Raw genomic sequence first — 17,879 nt, forward strand, 5'->3', positions numbered from 1 at the left:
TAGTTGTTGGGTGTAGGGCTGCTCTCCGTCCCGCAGCCTCGGATCCGCGGGGATGGACGAGGACGGGCTGCCCATTGTGGGCTCCGGCATTGACCTCACCAAGGTACGGGCTGCGGTCGCCCGGGGGGTCCGGAGCTGTCCCGCTTCCTCCCCTGGCGGCGGCTGCGCTGGCCCTGGTGCTGGGCGAGCCCCGTCCCCGCCCCCCCCCCCCCCCCCCCTCCTCTCTCGGGCCGGCCCGGCGGTCGGGCGAGCCCCTGAGCCCGAGCGCGGCCTCGCCGGACCTCCCGGTCGCCCCCGGGCAGCCGGGACGCTCTGCTGCCGCGGACGAGTAGACCTGCTTGTGGGGTGATGTACTGGGGGCTGCCGAGACGGTGCCGGCAGCACCTGCTGCCGTTGTACCAGCGGCCGAGTTCCCGCAGCGGGGTCGCAGGCGGACGAGGCGGTGCGTCTTGTCTTAAGCTGTGTCTCCAGGAATGCGGAATTAATGTTTTCCAAAGGCGTTTTGCTACAAGTTCTGTGATAGCATTATATTTAAAGGCCAAGCCATTTTAATCTTAGAAGTGTGAGGCAAATGCTGTGCAAAGCTGCTTATTCATGTCTTCTAATGATGCAAAAACATTTTTCTAGCTTTGTTTCTCAAATATAGAGCATAAGGATAGGACAGTTCCAGCCACCCCAATGATCCTTCCATCCTTTGTGCTACCCCATAAATTTCTGATAAGGTTGTAAACACTGTTGGACAGTTTGGAACTACAGAATTTAACTTTAGCAAACCTTGCCATACTGGTGCACAGACTGAAAACCTGAGATAGTAGCAACAACAATCTCACAAAAAATCGGGATGTCTTAAGATTTGCAAAGTGTAGTGAATGGCTATGCTGACAAATGGAAGACTAAAGAAGAGGTAAAGACCAGAAAGTTGCTATATTCACAAACTGTCGTCCAGTGCAGCTGAAGCTTGGCTGCAAATGTTTTTCCTTGTAAGTTCTTCACTTTAACCAATTACACTTCCACAGAGTAATTTCCTGTGTGAAGTTTAAGACTTAAAACAACTGTCCAAGGTAATTAACCCTGAGGCACTATAATTTTATACTTAAACGTTTCTGTGAATGTTCCTGATTCCAGTCTTGTATAACAGTTTAAAGAAAAATGCCAACTGTCTGCTACGTTATAAGCACCAGGCTTTTTTCTGACAAACATAACATTTTACCTTCTAGTCTGAAAAGTATGTGTGCATTGGATATAACTTGGAGGAGTGACACTGAAATATAATTTTAGGATAGTCTGGGCTTGCAGATAAGAAAAAAGTATAAGTAGCCACTGAAGACTGAGAAAGCAATTTCACTACTCTTTATTTTTTATTATGGTGTTGGTTGTAACTGAGTATTTGTATGGACGACCAAGTTTTTTTTTCCTTCTTAAGCTTCAGAAGGAAAGATTCTGATTTCCTCTCCGTTTTTTAAAAATTTTTCAGGAATGTTCACAATTTCATCTAAAAGCGTTTTCTTAAATAACAGTCCTTCATTTATGTGGATCTTGTTGCCTTTTCTGTGTATCCTGCAACTTTTCAACTGTCATGTTAGTAGATTTTTAGTGAAAAAGGATTTGTATACATGTATACGTATGTGTATTAAAAAATTATTTTAATATATATACATTCATAGCAAGCACACTTAAGGCAGATTTTGAAAATAATTTCTTCTAAAACATTTGCATTTTTAACAGGTCTTTGAATCCAAATGTGAGAATTGACATGTGTGTGTAATCTGATTTTCTTATATTATTTAATGCAGGTTCCTGCTATTCAGCAAAAAAGAACCGTAGCATTTCTAAACCAGTTTGTGGTTCACACAGTGCAGTTTCTCAACCGCTTTTCTACTGTTTGTGAAGAGGTATGTTTATTATTTTCCTAGCTGTCAATTTATACAATAAAAAAGTCTTAGAAATGAGAACGATTCACTTCAATATTTTTTATGCAATAATACTGGTAGCTTAAACCAAAAAATTTAGTCTGCTTTCTGTTCAAGGTTTCTCTTGAGTAAGTGCTTAAGACAGATTTTTCCCCCAAGATATCCACATGAACTGCTGATTATACCACACTTAATCCTAGTTCCTTAAACTTTTGTTTTTGCCTTTGTCTTTGAACTTTTTGATACATGGCATTTGTTCTGAGCAGCTCCATCTGTGGATATCATCTTGTTTTGAAAGAAGGATGCCATATTCCTATGGTGCTGAATCCATTTTGACAGCCAGTATCCCTCTCATCTGGGTCCTAAGATATTGCATCAAAACTTGCATTCAGATTTTACCACCTTTAATTTAAGAAGGTGATACACTAAGCTCTGAACGTAAATAATTTTGATGCAGAAAAAAAGACATTTTTGGTAATGGAACATGAAGCAGTTAATTTTAGTGTCTTGTAAAAAAAAAGAAAAATAAATAAAAATATTTAGTTTTAACAAGTTTTTATGATGACTTTAGTGTCAGTGGAAATACACCAGACTGACAGAACTAGAATTGTCCACTGAACAGGACAAGAGTTCTTCCTCCCTTGTAGAAAGGGTGTTTTCTAATGTGGCTTTGAGCTTAACCTTTTTGTCATTAGTGGTTTTTGTAACTGTTTGCTAGTTTATTCAACAAAGACTACTATATAGCCCTAGCCAGTAGGGCTAGGGCAGCAGTCAAGTCCAATTAGACTAAGCCATGTAATCTGAGAAGTTCTGTTATTTGTTAGTAAAGTTTAGAGCCGGACCCATGACAATATAAAATTTGGCTACTACATATGGAGCTTCAGAGGAAAAAAAAAAAGTAATTTTTTTTCTAGATTTTTGAACTTATTGTAACTTGATATGTGGGACAGTGTAACTGCCTGGTAATGCTGTTGTCAGTTGTCCAAAACTCAGTTGTTACATGATCTCAGTATTACGTCTTACATAGGCACTATGGAAATCAGACCACATATATTTAAAGCCATCTTGAACACGCAGCAACGTTGCGAAGTCTAGTTAATAAAACAGTTATTAGTTAACCTAAACGTGTTGTTACCCAAAAGACTAAATAGTTGCTTTATAAACTCCTTGAAAAGTTTTTTGTATTTATGAAGTGCAGAAGTGTTTTTAATGTGAAAGGTCCCAGTCTAAATCAACAGAAGCCAAGAAATTAAAAAATAGGGCTGACACCATCCTTAACTCTAAATTTCTTGTCTCTTGTCTAGTCGAACAGACCCGTAAAGTTATATAACTGTCTTTTATACATTCCTTTCAATAGGAACTAACTCCCTGTCATGAACAAAGAACCATCTGTAAACAAGTCAGTGCACTATCCAAAAAAACTAACTCCTGTCAGTCTCTTTTTACTTTTTCTAGCATATTGGCAGAACTGCGATTTTCTTAGGGTGTTAAAGTTCTGCTTCAGAGCCAGGCAGAATCTTGCCAACGTGCCAGAAAGCTGTCAGAGTGGTACTTATCTGCCAGCCAGCGTGCTAGCCGACTTCACTTGGACAGGTCTGGTGGAGTATGATAGGGATTAGTTAAAAGAGTGACAGTTCTTATAGAGTAATCTAGAAAAACTTAAGTTGTATTTTTTTTTAAAAAAAGTGTCAAAATTTGATTGAGGTGCACCTGGAGCATATAAAGGTTCTGGTTAGTTCTGGTTCACTGTGCATTTTGACTATATAGGACTGTCAGTCACCTGCTGTATTCTTTATCATATTTTCCTACTTTGTATTTGCTCAATTACATATACACACATCACATCTTTTCATCTTCCACATTTGGAAAAAGCTTTGAAGAAAGATGTTTTGGTAACTGTGACACTATAATACGTCTACCATTATTCTCCAGTTGCTCCAAGTAATACCCTATGTACTTTGTCTTTCTTTTGTACATAGTCTGTCTTAATTTCTGTCAGTCATTATTTGGGAAAACTAACTGCCTAGTAAAATTATTTAAAATTTGAACCACTATAGCTACTGTACTAAAAAGGGATGTCATTGGTTCATTTATTTCATAATGTTATCTCATTTACACTTTGCTGTCAGCAGGTAGAAAGTGATATTGTTTAGCTAGATGTGAAACGGCTTATGTGTACGAGTTGGCTATGGGAGTGTTTTCACGTCCTAATTGTTTTCTATTCTAGAAATTGTCAGCACTTTCTCTCCGTATCCAACAAATTGAAACAACACTCAATATTTTGGATGCAAAGGTTTGTATGTGTACAGACTTTGTCTTCCAACAGTGACAGCCTCCTAGATTACATGAACTAGCTTCCTTTTCATAGTCTGAATTGAGCAAATAAGTTTTCATAATGATTTGAAGGAGCTAATACAAAATGCTCACATGGCATATTCTCTTTTTGCATGTCTTGCCACTTACATTGTGTAACATTTGAACATGTACTTGATATGGAAGAAGGGAATCAACAGCACATAGTGGAAATGTTGGTTTTGTCTCTGTTAAGCATATCGAACAGGAAAGGAGCACTTGGATCTTGAAAGGGCGACTGAACTATATGGCAGCTTACTTGTGTTGATTTTATTGCAATGTTTGTTTTTAAGAAAATGGAGATAAGTTTTCCAATATTGAAATATGCAACTTGTGTTGCACAGTTACAGTACAAAATTGCATTTGCCATGCAAACTCTAGTAAGAAATTTTTGGCCCCTTTGTAAAGCAAAAGTATCTTTGTAAGTGTTACCGGACTGTAAGGACTTCATCTGGTATGAGTAACTAGATAGATGCCTTGTAAACCTTTTGGTATTGAAATGTGACCTGAATTGGATCTAAGCTAACACAGATGTGTCTGATATATCTTCTTTAGCTAAAATGACAAAAGGATATAATCTATGGTCATGTATTATCATTTACTTTGCTAAAAAAAAAACAACCAACAAACAAACCCCAAAACCAAAAAACCACTCCCTGTAAAGTTTTAACGAATCCTTCCAATAATGATGGAAGCAATTTTTGTTGGCTTTTCTGGGAGCAGGGGTAGGACATTTTGAAACTGTTCATTAAGATCTTTGTGAAAAAAATACTGTAGTAGTACAAACAGTGTATACTAACTCTTATTTATTTCAAAATATTTAGAAATTATCAGTATTGATAATTTTTGCAGAATTCTTCCTAATCATGTTAAATATAATTTCCTTGAAATAAATATGCAGCATATTTAATATCCACTCTCAGCATTTCCTTAAAAAAGAGTGAAAGATGTAGAAAATTGCAGAATCTGTAACCAGTCACCCCTCTGTTAGGTAATAGAGCTGTTCTTGTCATGATTTCTTTCACTGTAGAGGAAGTAGCAGAGAAGATGGCACGGCTCTTGTGTGTTTGGTAGGTGCAGTAGTAAAATGCTGGGAAGGTGTTGAAGCCTTTCCTGGACTGCAACCCTGTGTTAACAGTGAAAGCTCCAATGGAGTGTTTTGGGGTTTTTGTTGTAGAAGAAACCTGAATAGAAAAATCTTTTTTGCCAATCAAAATACCAAAACTAGTGATAAAAAGTTATGATTTTATTAATGTGAAACCTACCTGGGGAATATGTGGTAAGCAGCACACTGCAGATTTTATTGTACATGTAGACTTATGATATGCTCATTGCTTATTTGATGATGTTTTGTACATTCAGCTATCCTCTATTCCTGGCCTAGAAGATGCCAAATTTGAAGTGTCCAGTGCAAATATGAATAATGTTACAAATGGTCCTGTGGCACAAGCTACTACAGATCAACAAACAACGGTATCACCTCAATCTGGAGTAAGTAATGAAGCATAATTAACACGCTGAAGGAATATACCTCTCCATGTCAAGTTTCTAGTCTCATTTGAAATAGATGGAAGAAGCAAGTCTATTGGATGAGAGCAATCAACTGTAAAGATCTAAAACTATGTTTTTCACTAATGAAACTGTTTTAACTAGTGACTTAAACCAAAAAAGGGTATACGCTTTCTTGAATATGTGGCTTAAATAATTAGAACTAACTCCAATCTAGTGGCAAATGCCTCCTTCCTCTTCTTCAATTGCAATAAAATATGAACGTGAATTACATCAGGGGACTGGGAAGGTCATGAATGAAACTAAGAGTTTGAATCACATAATTCCAACTCTTTTCTCCTTCCTTTAGAATGTTAGCTTTCAGCTCAAATTGGACTTTCTAGCATACTTTATTTTAAAGTGGTTATTACAGTGAATGTCTTCTACATACTATCATCTATGTAGAGAAAATGCCAGCTTATTGTAAGTGATCAACATTAAGATCCTATCCCTGTAATTAATTTTGTGTATGTGTCTGGTTGGTTGGTTGATTTTTTTAACCCAGACGTAAATCCTGTGATCACCACTTCACTCAGTGAGGCTTTCTGGCTCATTTGTAGATGGAGTTCTTTCCTCAGTTTCCTATTATAGTTTCTTTATTGGAATCTCCAATTCCAGTCTCTGCTCGTTCTCTTATTTGGTGAAAGTTGCTGTGGAGCAGCAATAGCTGGAGTACTCTGCCTATCCCTGTCTGTTAAAGATTGTAACTAATTTGCATTCAGCAACTTGGGAGACAGAATGGACAGTTAGCATTACGTGTTTCAGTCATGTTAGAGAATGACTCCCAGTTATTTAATTTCCTTTAAAATGTTCCTCCTCTCAGATATTCCAGTAGGGACAGATATTCCAGTAGGGACAGATATTCCTGAGAGGAGGTTTCCAACACTGCTTTCAAATAGTTAGTTTAATAGCAAATATGCAGTTTTCTGTTGTCCTTTAAATAGTACTCTAGCTTCTTGTCATTTTTCATTTTTTTAATTAATTATTCTCAAGGATTCTTTGCTTTCATTATGTTATCCTTTAGGTTAATGGTTTATACTAAAAAGTATAGTTTAAAAGTTATATGATCTGCATAAAACATTTTTCAGGGAATCAAATAAATATTTTGAGGAAAACATGCATTGGACCACTAGGCGAAATACATAGATATAATCCATTAAAAAAATATTTTTTATAAAGTGAGCATTTAAATTTAGTTCTGTTTTATTCATCAAATACAACAAACTTAACAGGGCTATTATAGGCTAATTTTTTTTCCCACTTATTGTGCAATAATTAAAATTGTGACTAAAAGTAGAAAGTCGCACTTGTAACAGTCAATAACGAAAGCTGGTTTTTGTGTATTCATACATCTTGGAAATCTCTAATACTATGAGAGTAGATCAGAATAATCTTGATGTAAGAAGAGTTGCACTTTATGCTTAAATTACAAAATTTATGGATTGAAATCTGACCATGCTTCCGGTCTGCATACCTAACCATTAAAGTGTTATCTTCTTTGTATACAGCAGAACAATATACATGAAGAAGACTTACAGAAAACGAAGGTGATAACAGAAAATGTCAGAACTGTGGCCAAGGATCCAAGATATGCCAGATACCTCAAAATGGTACAAGTGGTAAGTCAGTTCTCTTATCGTTCTTTGGGTACTCCATTATTTTTAGGTGGAATGTCATGCATAGCTGTAAATGAACATTACATTTCTGAAGAGATATATTGCATCAGTAATCTTTAAGCTGGGATAACATCACAGTATTCCTAGCACTTCTTCTCTAATAAATAAGTTGATGTAATATATTCCCTCAGACAGCTTCAGGCAAGATCATTCTACAAAATTCTGTCAATATACTTGTGAACTGAAGGTCTGAAGATGTGTAAATGCAGAGTGATATTAGCTGGAGTCACAGAAGATGCCACTGAAAGTGTCATTATTCTGGCAGAATTGGTGTCATTCCCTACACACAGACATTAGTTTGGTTTTGCTGTAGGGTACAAAATGCAGCGTTGCTAGTATAGTCCAGAGCAGAGTTATGTGATATTTCTGTAGGGTTCAAAATAGAGATAGAAGAATTGCTTCACTACTTGGTTCCATTTCAGTTTCCTGTTATTCCTGATGCAGGTTTTATCTACCTCTTTATCTGTGGACTCTTCTACAGATAAATAGGAAATAAATGAATGTAATCTCAATATTTACGTATGTGAAAACTAATGAAGGAGTGAAAAGGTGAATGGGAGACTCTTGATGACATTCTTTAAGAGCTCTTTGTTTCACATCCACAAAATTAAAAATGAGATTGGAAACAAAGAAAAAATCTGTCTTTATTTTTAAGCTGTCAGTGGAAATTTTCCTCTAAAATATATATATATTATAATTCTGGAAAATATGACTGTGTCATAATATTAGTAAATTGTTGCTTATGTTAAAACTAACTTCATGGTTTCACTCCCTATTCAGAGCAATTATTACAATTGGTGTGCTTGGTGCATTGGATGATGTTCCAGACCTTATTTGTGATTCATTTGAATCACAAATTGGCACTTTATGGGTAGCTTATTACAAACCATTTGGAAAACCTAGCAGTAGGATAGTAGCAGAGAGTAGAACACTATGTTAGTGTATTGATTTCATGCCAGACTTCAAAGTGGATGTGAAAGTACCGGATGGTCTAATTACTTTTTTTTTGGTGACTGCTAGAGGAGTGAGATCTCACTTTCCACATTTATCCATTGTACTGGCAATTCCTGGTGACTCCTCTGCCAGTTGTAAACAGTGTGGTAGGAAAGTCAAATTATACTACAAATTAATGTGTGGTTTTGTATTTGCCAAACTTGTCTTCTTGTCCAGTCAAGTATTTCAGTTAGTGTATTTATTTGCCCAAATTAAGTTTCTAGCTGAAGATTTGTTTGAACTGATCATTTATTTATTGCTCATAATATATGTAGTATTTAAGAATTATTACCATGGAGAGATATTTCTTTTACATTAAAGATAGCTGTTCTGTGAAATAGTAACAAACTCATTTTGATGGAGTGCAGTTGAGCATGCTAAATTAATATTTTTTAAAATATACAACAATAACATTCAAGCAAACTGTACAAAAGCAATAACATATTTCCTACAATATATGCTCAGAACACTTTCATTGACAGTGTGAGAGGAGCAGTCTACGAGTTCAGAAAAACTTCATGTTTAAAGTACAAATAGTCTTTCTTGATTCCAAACACCAATCATGACTGCATGGATGCCAGGATACTGACTGGCCTGGTATAGATTGATCCTTGCTTTAAAGGACTGAAATAAAAACCAAACATGGAGAGTGCACTGATGTTCAGGAATTGCCAGCACTGATGGTATGTGACTTCTTTCTGCACTATGGAGAACCAAAACCTATTTTGCAACAAGATTGCTACTTGCACTGTGGCTTCTCCAGGACCTGCAGGCTTGCCGAGCTGCAGGACCAAGCTGGGAGTAGGGCTGGGATACACTGTGTTGAATGTGTAGTGATTTGGATTATTTCAAATCTTAACTGGGCCAGAGACGAATGCAATGGAAATTTAGTATTGGCTCCCACGTTAGAAAAGTACACCTGTGCCATTTCAGTGGACCTGTATGCTCAGTGTAGTTAGTATTTAGATTTAAAATAGTTGTCTGTTTTATTTTAGTAAGATTTAGGGTCACAGCAGTATTAGGCTCTGATTTTCCAGATTAAAATTTATGAAAATATGAAAGATAAAGTAATTGTAATGCCATAATTGTATTATAAACAGATATAGGTACAATCTTACTTGTTTTCCCTCAGGGAAAAAAGTGCATTGTTAAAGGGTATTTTGATTAAACGTAAAACTAGTTTTGTAAATCTGTGATATATGAGGATACTGAGATTTTTTTCTACATATTTTGATGCATAGAATTTTGAAATAAAACACTTCTCCAAGTGTGAACATAAAAACATAACAGTTTCCAATCCATTCTTAGAAGTTCGTATACCAAGCTCCCTTTCATTGAGAGCAAATATGAATTCTGCTTTGCCTGATCTGACTCCATCTGGTTTTCACACAGTTCGAATTGATGCATAAACACTTCATCAGTGACTTCCGAGCTGGGGAAAGGAACCCTAAGAGCAGTCAGGCAAGGGAAAAAACATTAGATAGTACGAGACGGTGTGTAGGCACACAATCCCTGATGTCCAAATCTGTACTAGAATAAGTGAATATTTTAAACTGTCATGAAATACTCAAATGTTTTTCCCTTTGTAATGTACATTAGTTGTCAATTACTGAGAAATTCTTTATTACAAGCTAATACCTCGCAACTATTTGAGTCACATTTTTGCCAATGTGCCTAATAGATTGCTAAACTATGTACCTGTCTGTGTGCTATTCTGGAATCTTCAAACAAAAGTCTTGATTGTGATTCTTACTGTGAAACTGCACAAGGAAAACACAGTGAGACAGCTAGCTTAGCTCTCGCTTTGCCTGGTTAGCTTCTGCAACTGTCAGTAGTACCACATGCTCCTCTGGAACATTAGTTATGGCTGCCCTTTATTTTATCACTATTTTACTTACTTCGGACAACAGATATTTGTCCTGTGCCAAAAGAATCCTACACTACTTTTCATTTAGGTTGTGAGGCCTCTCCTGACTTTCCCAGACCACCAAGTAGCTTTGTCCTTTGGAAATAATAAGAAATTGTATCCTCTTTTTATTTCCTCTTTTTTTTTCCTCTTTTTTTTTTTTTTTTTCCTCCTATCTTGGCATGCAGTGGTCCAGGTGGTGTTTCTGATGGTTTGCAACAGAGGATGGCAAAGCAACAAGCTGCCTTTGAGCTCCACTCTAGTGGAAACATAGGAGCAGTATGTTGGAATGTGTCTCGTAAGATGACGTGGGTCAAAGTGTTCTTGGGTATGCGATCCAGGATGAGGGGATGTTTATGTGTTGCTGAATAAAATAAAGTGCAGGAGCTGTGGAAGGACTTGCAGTGAAAGGAAGGAATTTTTTTTAGCACGTACATAGTTGGCTAAAATCTGTCCACAAGTCATAGAAGATTCAAGCCTGACTGTAAAAGCACTTGTATTCAGAGGAATCACTTTTAAATTGTGCTTCTGTTCTCATGTCCCATTTGCCTTTTTCTGCATGCTTTTTAAAGACTTTTCCAATTTTTAGCACTGCCTTAAGGTATCCTTCCAGAGCTGTAGCAGATGCACTTTCCTGGTTTTCCTCCCTCTTTGGCTATACCTTCAGCATGTCCAAGTCTTCTTCATCTTTCAGCAGAACTGTTCTCTGCTGTCTTTGTGTTGCTTTGTGCTTTTTTCACATTCTCATCCATACACATAACTTCAGCTTCCTGGTTTTGTCTGCATGAATTGCAAATATATCTGTCCATTCCTCATTCTCTCCCTGCAACTTTCTCTAGATGTTTTGCCATAAATACAAGAAGGATTAAAAGGGGTTTGATCTCAGTCATTTTTCGCTTCTAGATTCATACTGATGGCAACTGAGATTATCATTCCATGCTCTTGTTCAACAAGTGACATGCATAAATTTGTATGAAAGCGTAGCCTAAAAGAACCTGTGGAATGTAGTTCAACTGTTTGTGTCCAGTAGTTTCATATTGCTCTTCCTCCTCCTACACAGGGTGTTCCTGTAATGGCAATACGAAATAAAATGATTTCTGAAGGGCTAAATCCAGATCTTCTTGAGTAAGTAATTTGTAACTTTCACTAGGGCTGGAATGCAACCATGTGTTTAAAAACTTGGGGAAAAAAGTGTGCTTAGAAAAGCTTTTCTATGATATTGTGAATCTAAATTACCAGCATTAAAACATGTTTTGAAGTCTTCAGTGAAAGGCATTTTTAGCATACTCTGAAGAGAGCCATCAGTACCAAAGGAGGAGGGATGCAATCTCAAGTATGAGCTGTCTTTTCGGTATTGTCTAGTACAAGGCAAGGTCCAGGAAATACAGAGACTGGAATATAAATGGGTAGGTACTGCACCCTCCCAAACAGAAAGTTGCAGGACTTTACCATTCAGACTTGAGAGGAAATGGAAGGGCTTCTTCCAAGTCAAGCAGAAGTGGTGCAGTTCAAGGCAAAGGATATAGCAATGACAAGGTAGCATTTGACAATGGGCTTTTAACGTTGAGGAATCAAATAGTATGACAGTAGCCATTTTTACTGTACTGTTTAGAGTATGAGGCTTTTCCCAGATATTTTCTTCCAACAGTTCAATAACAAAATGTCATCATTGTAGAGTCATAAGAACAAACTCTATTTTATTTTGCCGTATGCATGGGGGACGACACAGTTGTTTCCAGATTCCCTCAGTAGATGGAGTGTACAACTTAACTTCAATGTTGACAGTGTAAATTGAAGTCAGCAGTTCGAAATTGTGAATGTTGATTGAGCTAACCTGATGTGAAGACAAGAATAGATACTAATTTTCAAAGCTACTTGTCTGGCCTTAAGCATGAATTTTAAGCTTATTTTACATTTGACATGCAAATTAGCTTTACTATTTCACAGATTTTGTTAAACTGATGAAAATATTAACTTTCATTCTTGCATTATAGGCACTAAACTGTTTGAAAAACTTTTGCATCCTCTTCAGAAACTGTCAATGTATTAGAAAGCCTGCTTCTCCTTTCCAGTGAAGTCTTTTTACATTTTGGAAAGGCTTATTCTGAAATTAGCAATTTGTTTAATAAAATGAATAAAAATATAGGAAAACTGAAGTATCATCGTATGTTGAGTCACTGTATTTCCCAGCTACTTTCTGGTGTCTAAATAAGCCTGAAGTAGTTATTCCTCATTTGATATTTTTACTAAGAAAAACAACACAAGTAAGAACCTGTGCAAGTCTGAGACAGGGTTCTCTAACATGGTTTTACTATATGTGTGTTAAATGTGTTGCATTTCTGGTCCATACCTTTCTCTAAATGCTGTTGTTTCTTTGCATTTGGATGGATTTTTATAGTAGATAAAAATAAGATAATATGTTAAAATTTCAAAAGCTTTTTAAAAAATATCCTTCTTTTTGGATTGTCTGTCTTGGGTTAAGACAGAAACGTTATTACTGTGGGTTGGGACTCATGGAATATGTTTGGGGTTTGGTCATCTTCAAAGATTCTGTGCAACACTAATGCTTAGGCAGGTTTTCTTTAAAATGTTACTGGTTTGAAAACTGTATAGCAAATCTATACAGTTAGATACTGTATAGCAATCTATATTGGTTAAGGAAAGCTAATTATTTGGCAAGGTTCATGATGCCTCTTTGAAGAATTGGTGTTATTTGAAATATTTTTTTAATATTTTAAGGAGTCAGGGATGACCTCTCTTTTAATCTTCTTGATTTCCTGTCTCAATATCATAGACTTTCTTTTTTTATATATGCATCTTGCCATTCACACCACATTTCTTGGGTCTTCAGGTTCCTTAGGCCTGCTCACTCAATCCCAGTGAAAATGAGGAAAATGTACATATTGCTGTATGCTCAGTTGCTTACTGCAGACTCTCCCAGCTACTTGCCAGTGACTGAGCATGGTTTTTCTGTGGCTGCAGAGATGCTAATTCTAATAATATGGAGTTGTTTATACTATCTTCCTTCGTCTGTTTTACTTCTACTTCTGTTATCGCTCCTTTGTCAACTTTTTACAGAGTTTGAAAACTGCCTATTCTGTCAAGCTCCCAATTTAACTATTTTTAACTTTTGTTTTTTATCCTTCCTCTCTTGCATGTCTGCAGTTCCAGGAGAGTTTGTCCTGCCCTTGCAAACTAAAGGAATTCATTACCATCTTCCTCTCATTACTAGAGGAGAGTTTTTGCACTGGTCTCTCCAGATCACATGTCTTTGCACGGCTCTTCTGTTTTGTCATTGCCATGGCAACAAGGAATAATATTGTGAAGTGGTATTTGCATGAGAAAGCAAACACTTTCTTAATTTATTTTGGAGGTGTGCAGAGGGGAGGGAGAAGGCTCTCTTACAGTTCTTTAATGCACTTCTCATTTTTACACCCAAAACGTTTAGAAACACTTTACAGGTACCTTAGGGATTTCCAACAGAGAAATTATAATAAACAGAACTACTGTTGGAAAAGAAATTCTGCGGCATGACACAGAGGGGTAGCCCCAAGGTAAATAACGGGACAAGTAATACGATTGTCAGCTTAGTTTAAGATGTAATACTTTATCAAAGAGAGCAGTAAACTATCGTACAGGTAGCTAGTTTCTGTGAAGATCATTCTTCGCCTTCTCCAGTTATAATTGCAGTGTATTTTCTACCTTGGTTTCAGAATTTACCAGGCTCAGTCTTGCTTGTGTTGTCAAACTCATTACATACTTAGGAGGGAGACTCCAGGGAGAGCCAGTATATTCAGTCAGTAGTGTTAGTTAGTCTTTAGATGGCTTGCTTCTCTCCCCTTCATTCCCAGTAGATTCCCTGAGCAAATGTTTTGACATGATGTTAAGATCCATCTTAAATGTTCTCTTCAAAACTAAAGACAAGAGATCTGATCATTTATAGTCAATAAAAATCCCATGGCTGCTCTTGCATGTCAAATTTAACCCAGTGTTCTAGCCAAATTCCACTCTGAGTAATTCTTTTTTGCTTCTCTAAATTATCCCTGCAGTTTTAGTTGGATACAATATTGTTCATTTCCTGTCTTATTTTTTTCATGTACTATTTACACTGCTTAATAGTGTACAGCATGTTCCTTTCAGCCCTAGAACCTCTGAAGATTGAAAAAAATTGAATTAATCAGTATTGCCTGCTTTCAACTCTTTCTACAGTGTTTGCCACTTCTTAGTGATCTGTCATTATTTCCAGTAATCTCAAAGGTGTGCATTCAAACTGATGTCTACAGAGTTTTGATGTCCAGTGAGTTACAGTTTCTAGTGTTTATCTTCCAGTTGTAAGTGAAGCAATACCAATAAGGTGTGAGTTTGTAAACCATAAACAGTTAATGTGTTAGATGTTGTGGATATAAAGTGCATGTAATTGTAGTGAAAGGACATTAGCATTACATGCTAAGTTGCTTGTGTTCTCAGATGCCTTCAAGGATTTACAACATATAACATTTTTGTTGCCTGCAGGACCCCAGATGCCCCTGTGCCTGCCTGGGGAGATGATGGGAATGCCGAAGATAGTTCTGATAGTGAATCTTCATTTAGTGACTGAAGAGACTGATTTCAGCCTTTGGAAACCTCTGTTAAGTGCTAATGTGTTTGGAGCTTTAGCAGACAGTGGTTTTGCGTGGGTCACATGGGTGACGTGATTTATCTGACAGCATTTTTAAGAACTAAGATCCTCCATGTTCTCTCCCAGAAAGTCTGAACAGGCAGCGTGTTTCAACCTGAACCTTTCCACCATGAAAATTAGTCGTGAGATCCTTGCAATTTTTATGCTGCATCATTTCAGATTCCTTTCTGATTTTTCTGAAATTACTTTGTAAAACTCTAGAAGTTCCACGCCTCTAACCCTCCAGGTCTCTAAGACTGCATTCTGGTCATTATTGAATTTTCTGTGTAACGCTCGTAACCTAAGTTGCCTTCTTTCTGTCCCATAACATACAGGTAAAGTAACTTTTCAAAATGAAATTGTTTAATTGTAATCTGATGAACTCTATTATTTTTTTAATATACTATATTCTGAAGTGACGCAACAAGAATTACACAGAAGTCAGCTATCTTCTGGTGATTGCAAATTAGTGACACTCTGTTTTGAAAGAAACTAAAATACAAGTGAAAAATACATTCAAACCCAATCTGAATCTGTTTTTAAAGTATATACTGCTATTCGATTTCATGTTAGCATCTGTACAAAGTTGTTAAAAGAAATTCCTGCTCTGTAGAAGAGTTGACTTATCAAATTCAGGTTACAGTGGTGTAGAAAGCTACAAATATTGCAAGATTGGTTTGAAAATGACACCGTGAAAGAGGCAAGTAACTGGGAGATTATTAATGGAATACCAGATTCTCACTACTCATTCACTGTCACATAGGTCTGTAGAAAACACTTTCTGACTGCGGTTGGGCTTATTCGAAAGGAGCTGTGGCTGAGCAGTTTGTGTAGGATAAGAAATCACCTCCAAGTTGGTGCCTTTGCTGATAATTTCAGCAAGAAGCCAAAATTTAGTTTTGTATAGTGATAAAACTATCTTGCTGCCTCTTGAGGTATGCATTGGGGAACAATATAAAGAAATCCACTTGGAGCCTGACTGGCCCTGAAGACTTCCCTCCAAAGTACTTAATCTACTCCATGAGTCAAAAATGACATTTTGTTAAAGGATCTTCTTTAATATAATTTGTTCCACATGAAATTCTTCACAGTCTTTTTGAATTCCCCAGATAATTGCGATTATACCAGAATGCTGTGGGCCAGGCAATCATTCACTTTCTGGTATTTCACATTCTTCCTGAGACCAAGAAAAGACTAAAACTGAAGCTCTAAGTATATAAATTTGTTAGCTTTTATGACCAAGTCATTATCTTCTCTCTTAGTTATTTATGCCACTTCAGTAGGTTAGCTGCTTCTTTTTCTGTAACTTAAGCATGGCTCCCACTTGAATCTACCAGATGTATTTAAGCTCTTCATAACCTGTAAATCAGAGCAATGCCTGAATCCCTGCGAAAGCATATATGCACTAGTGAATGTCTAGAGATGGCATTTCAATGATGAGTTAATTATTATTGAACACTTAAATAAAAATATTCAATAGTTAACACTTGGTAAAACACGACAAATATTAACATACTAGCAATAAGTATTTCAAAAGCAAATGTTATTTCAGAAAGCATATATTAAAACATTGGTGACTTTTTGAAATCTATATTTGAAAACTCATTGAAGCAATCTGTATAATTAAAGCTATGTTTTGTAAACCAAAGTTGTGCTTCTATTTTATTCCCATACGTTGTTTTAAACAAGATAGTGAAAATTCTTCTGAAGTCTCTGCAATTCATGTTTCTCCAAAACTAGTTATGCTGAAGTTGCATCAATCTGCTAGCTGAAGGGGAGAGTTTTGAAAAGAGGGGATTGGAGTTTAACCTAAGCCATGTTAGTAGTCTGAATATCCCATAGCTGCTATTCTAACAAGAAAATTTAAGGAAGACTGAAGTTAATGAGGACTGTATGTTCAATACTCTTGAACTGATATTAACCTATGTAAGGAAGTAGCCTGTTAAAAGAGTTGACTTGAGACATAGTAGTAAATTATATTTAAAGAAATAAACAAGATTACCAAAACACAATTAAGGGGGTATGACTGCCATTGTTTATAATTTTGAAGAAGTTTTTTGTGTAATTTTAGTCTGAAAAACCTAAAATCAATTGTCTTTTACACCACTACAGATGTATTTTTATGTGGAATGAAAAAGAAAGCCTCTAGCCTACTGTCGCTTGTTAAAATGAGGGATAATTCATTGGTAATTGCATATGTCACAGAATATCAATTTCATTAGTAGGCATGCTGAATTTAATTGCTTAAGACTTGGGGGTTTTTTTCAGGGTAGCTGTTTACTTTGGAATAGTGCAATCTTGGTAGGCTTGCAGAAACATTAAGAAAAATCTTGCCACTTTGTCTCCTCTCCCACTTGAGTGGCACACTGCACAGTAAAAATCCAAGTGTCTGAACTGTGAGGGACGAGGGGGAAAAAGATAAAACCTTCCCTTTTTACCTTCAGTGTATCAGCAGCCCTAATGTATCCACTGCCTTCGGAACCTCTGACCTCATTAAGCTCCCCTATTCCTGCCGATCTCATCTGCTAAACAACACATCCCTGTACTCTTAAGTTGTAGCCAAGTTCTATCTGAGATGTTTCAGCTTAGGACACATGCTGACACAAGAAGCTATTAAGTATGGGAAGGTTGGTTTGAGACTGAATTATGTCAGCTGTGCTAGTCCTCCTTGATCTGCAGCAGTTTTCTAGTGAGATGGTGCTAACCCAGAAAGTTGGAAAGTCCTTAACCGCAAGCTAAATACTATAAGCAGAGAATATTCCAACTTGCTCATTATTTGCCATCTGTTTTGGCATAGAAGATGGAGGGAGTATTTCAACTTGGCTGCACAGTAATCA

The 17,879-nt window shown here is 36.7% G+C and overlaps 1 protein-coding gene across 4 annotated transcripts; it reads left to right on the forward strand.

The window, feature by feature from the left end:
* Window positions 1–16,684, forward strand: WASHC3 (WASH complex subunit 3). 4 transcript variants are annotated; one of them, XM_059816608.1, is made up of 7 exons: window positions 1–103; window positions 1,794–1,892; window positions 4,138–4,203; window positions 5,625–5,753; window positions 7,319–7,429; window positions 11,446–11,510; window positions 14,898–16,684. In XM_059816608.1, the coding sequence occupies exons 1-7, from the start codon at window positions 53–55 to the stop codon at window positions 14,980–14,982; spliced, it is 606 nt and encodes a 201-aa protein (XP_059672591.1). In that variant the 5' UTR covers window positions 1–52; the 3' UTR covers window positions 14,983–16,684. The 4 variants fall into 4 exon arrangements, with proteins under 4 accessions (XP_059672591.1, XP_059672592.1, XP_059672593.1 ...); XM_059816609.1 differs by having other exon boundaries at window positions 7,322–7,429; XM_059816610.1 differs by having other exon boundaries at window positions 5,625–5,735.
* The last annotated feature ends 1,195 nt before the right edge of the window (window positions 16,685–17,879 follow it).

This window comes from Gavia stellata, chromosome 4 (genome assembly GCF_030936135.1).
Source record: "Gavia stellata isolate bGavSte3 chromosome 4, bGavSte3.hap2, whole genome shotgun sequence".
Lineage (NCBI taxonomy): Eukaryota > Metazoa > Chordata > Aves > Gaviiformes > Gaviidae > Gavia > Gavia stellata.

Coding starts and splice junctions, on each gene's coding strand:
- WASHC3 (XM_059816608.1), top strand. CDS start 53: ATGGACGAGGACGGGCTGCCCATTGTGGGCTCCGGCATTGACCTCACC. Junction 5,754..7,318: donor CGGTATCACCTCAATCTGGA/GTAAGTAATGAA, acceptor CTTTGTATACAG/CAGAACAATATACATGAAGA. Junction 7,430..11,445: donor ACCTCAAAATGGTACAAGTG/GTAAGTCAGTTC, acceptor CCTCCTACACAG/GGTGTTCCTGTAATGGCAAT.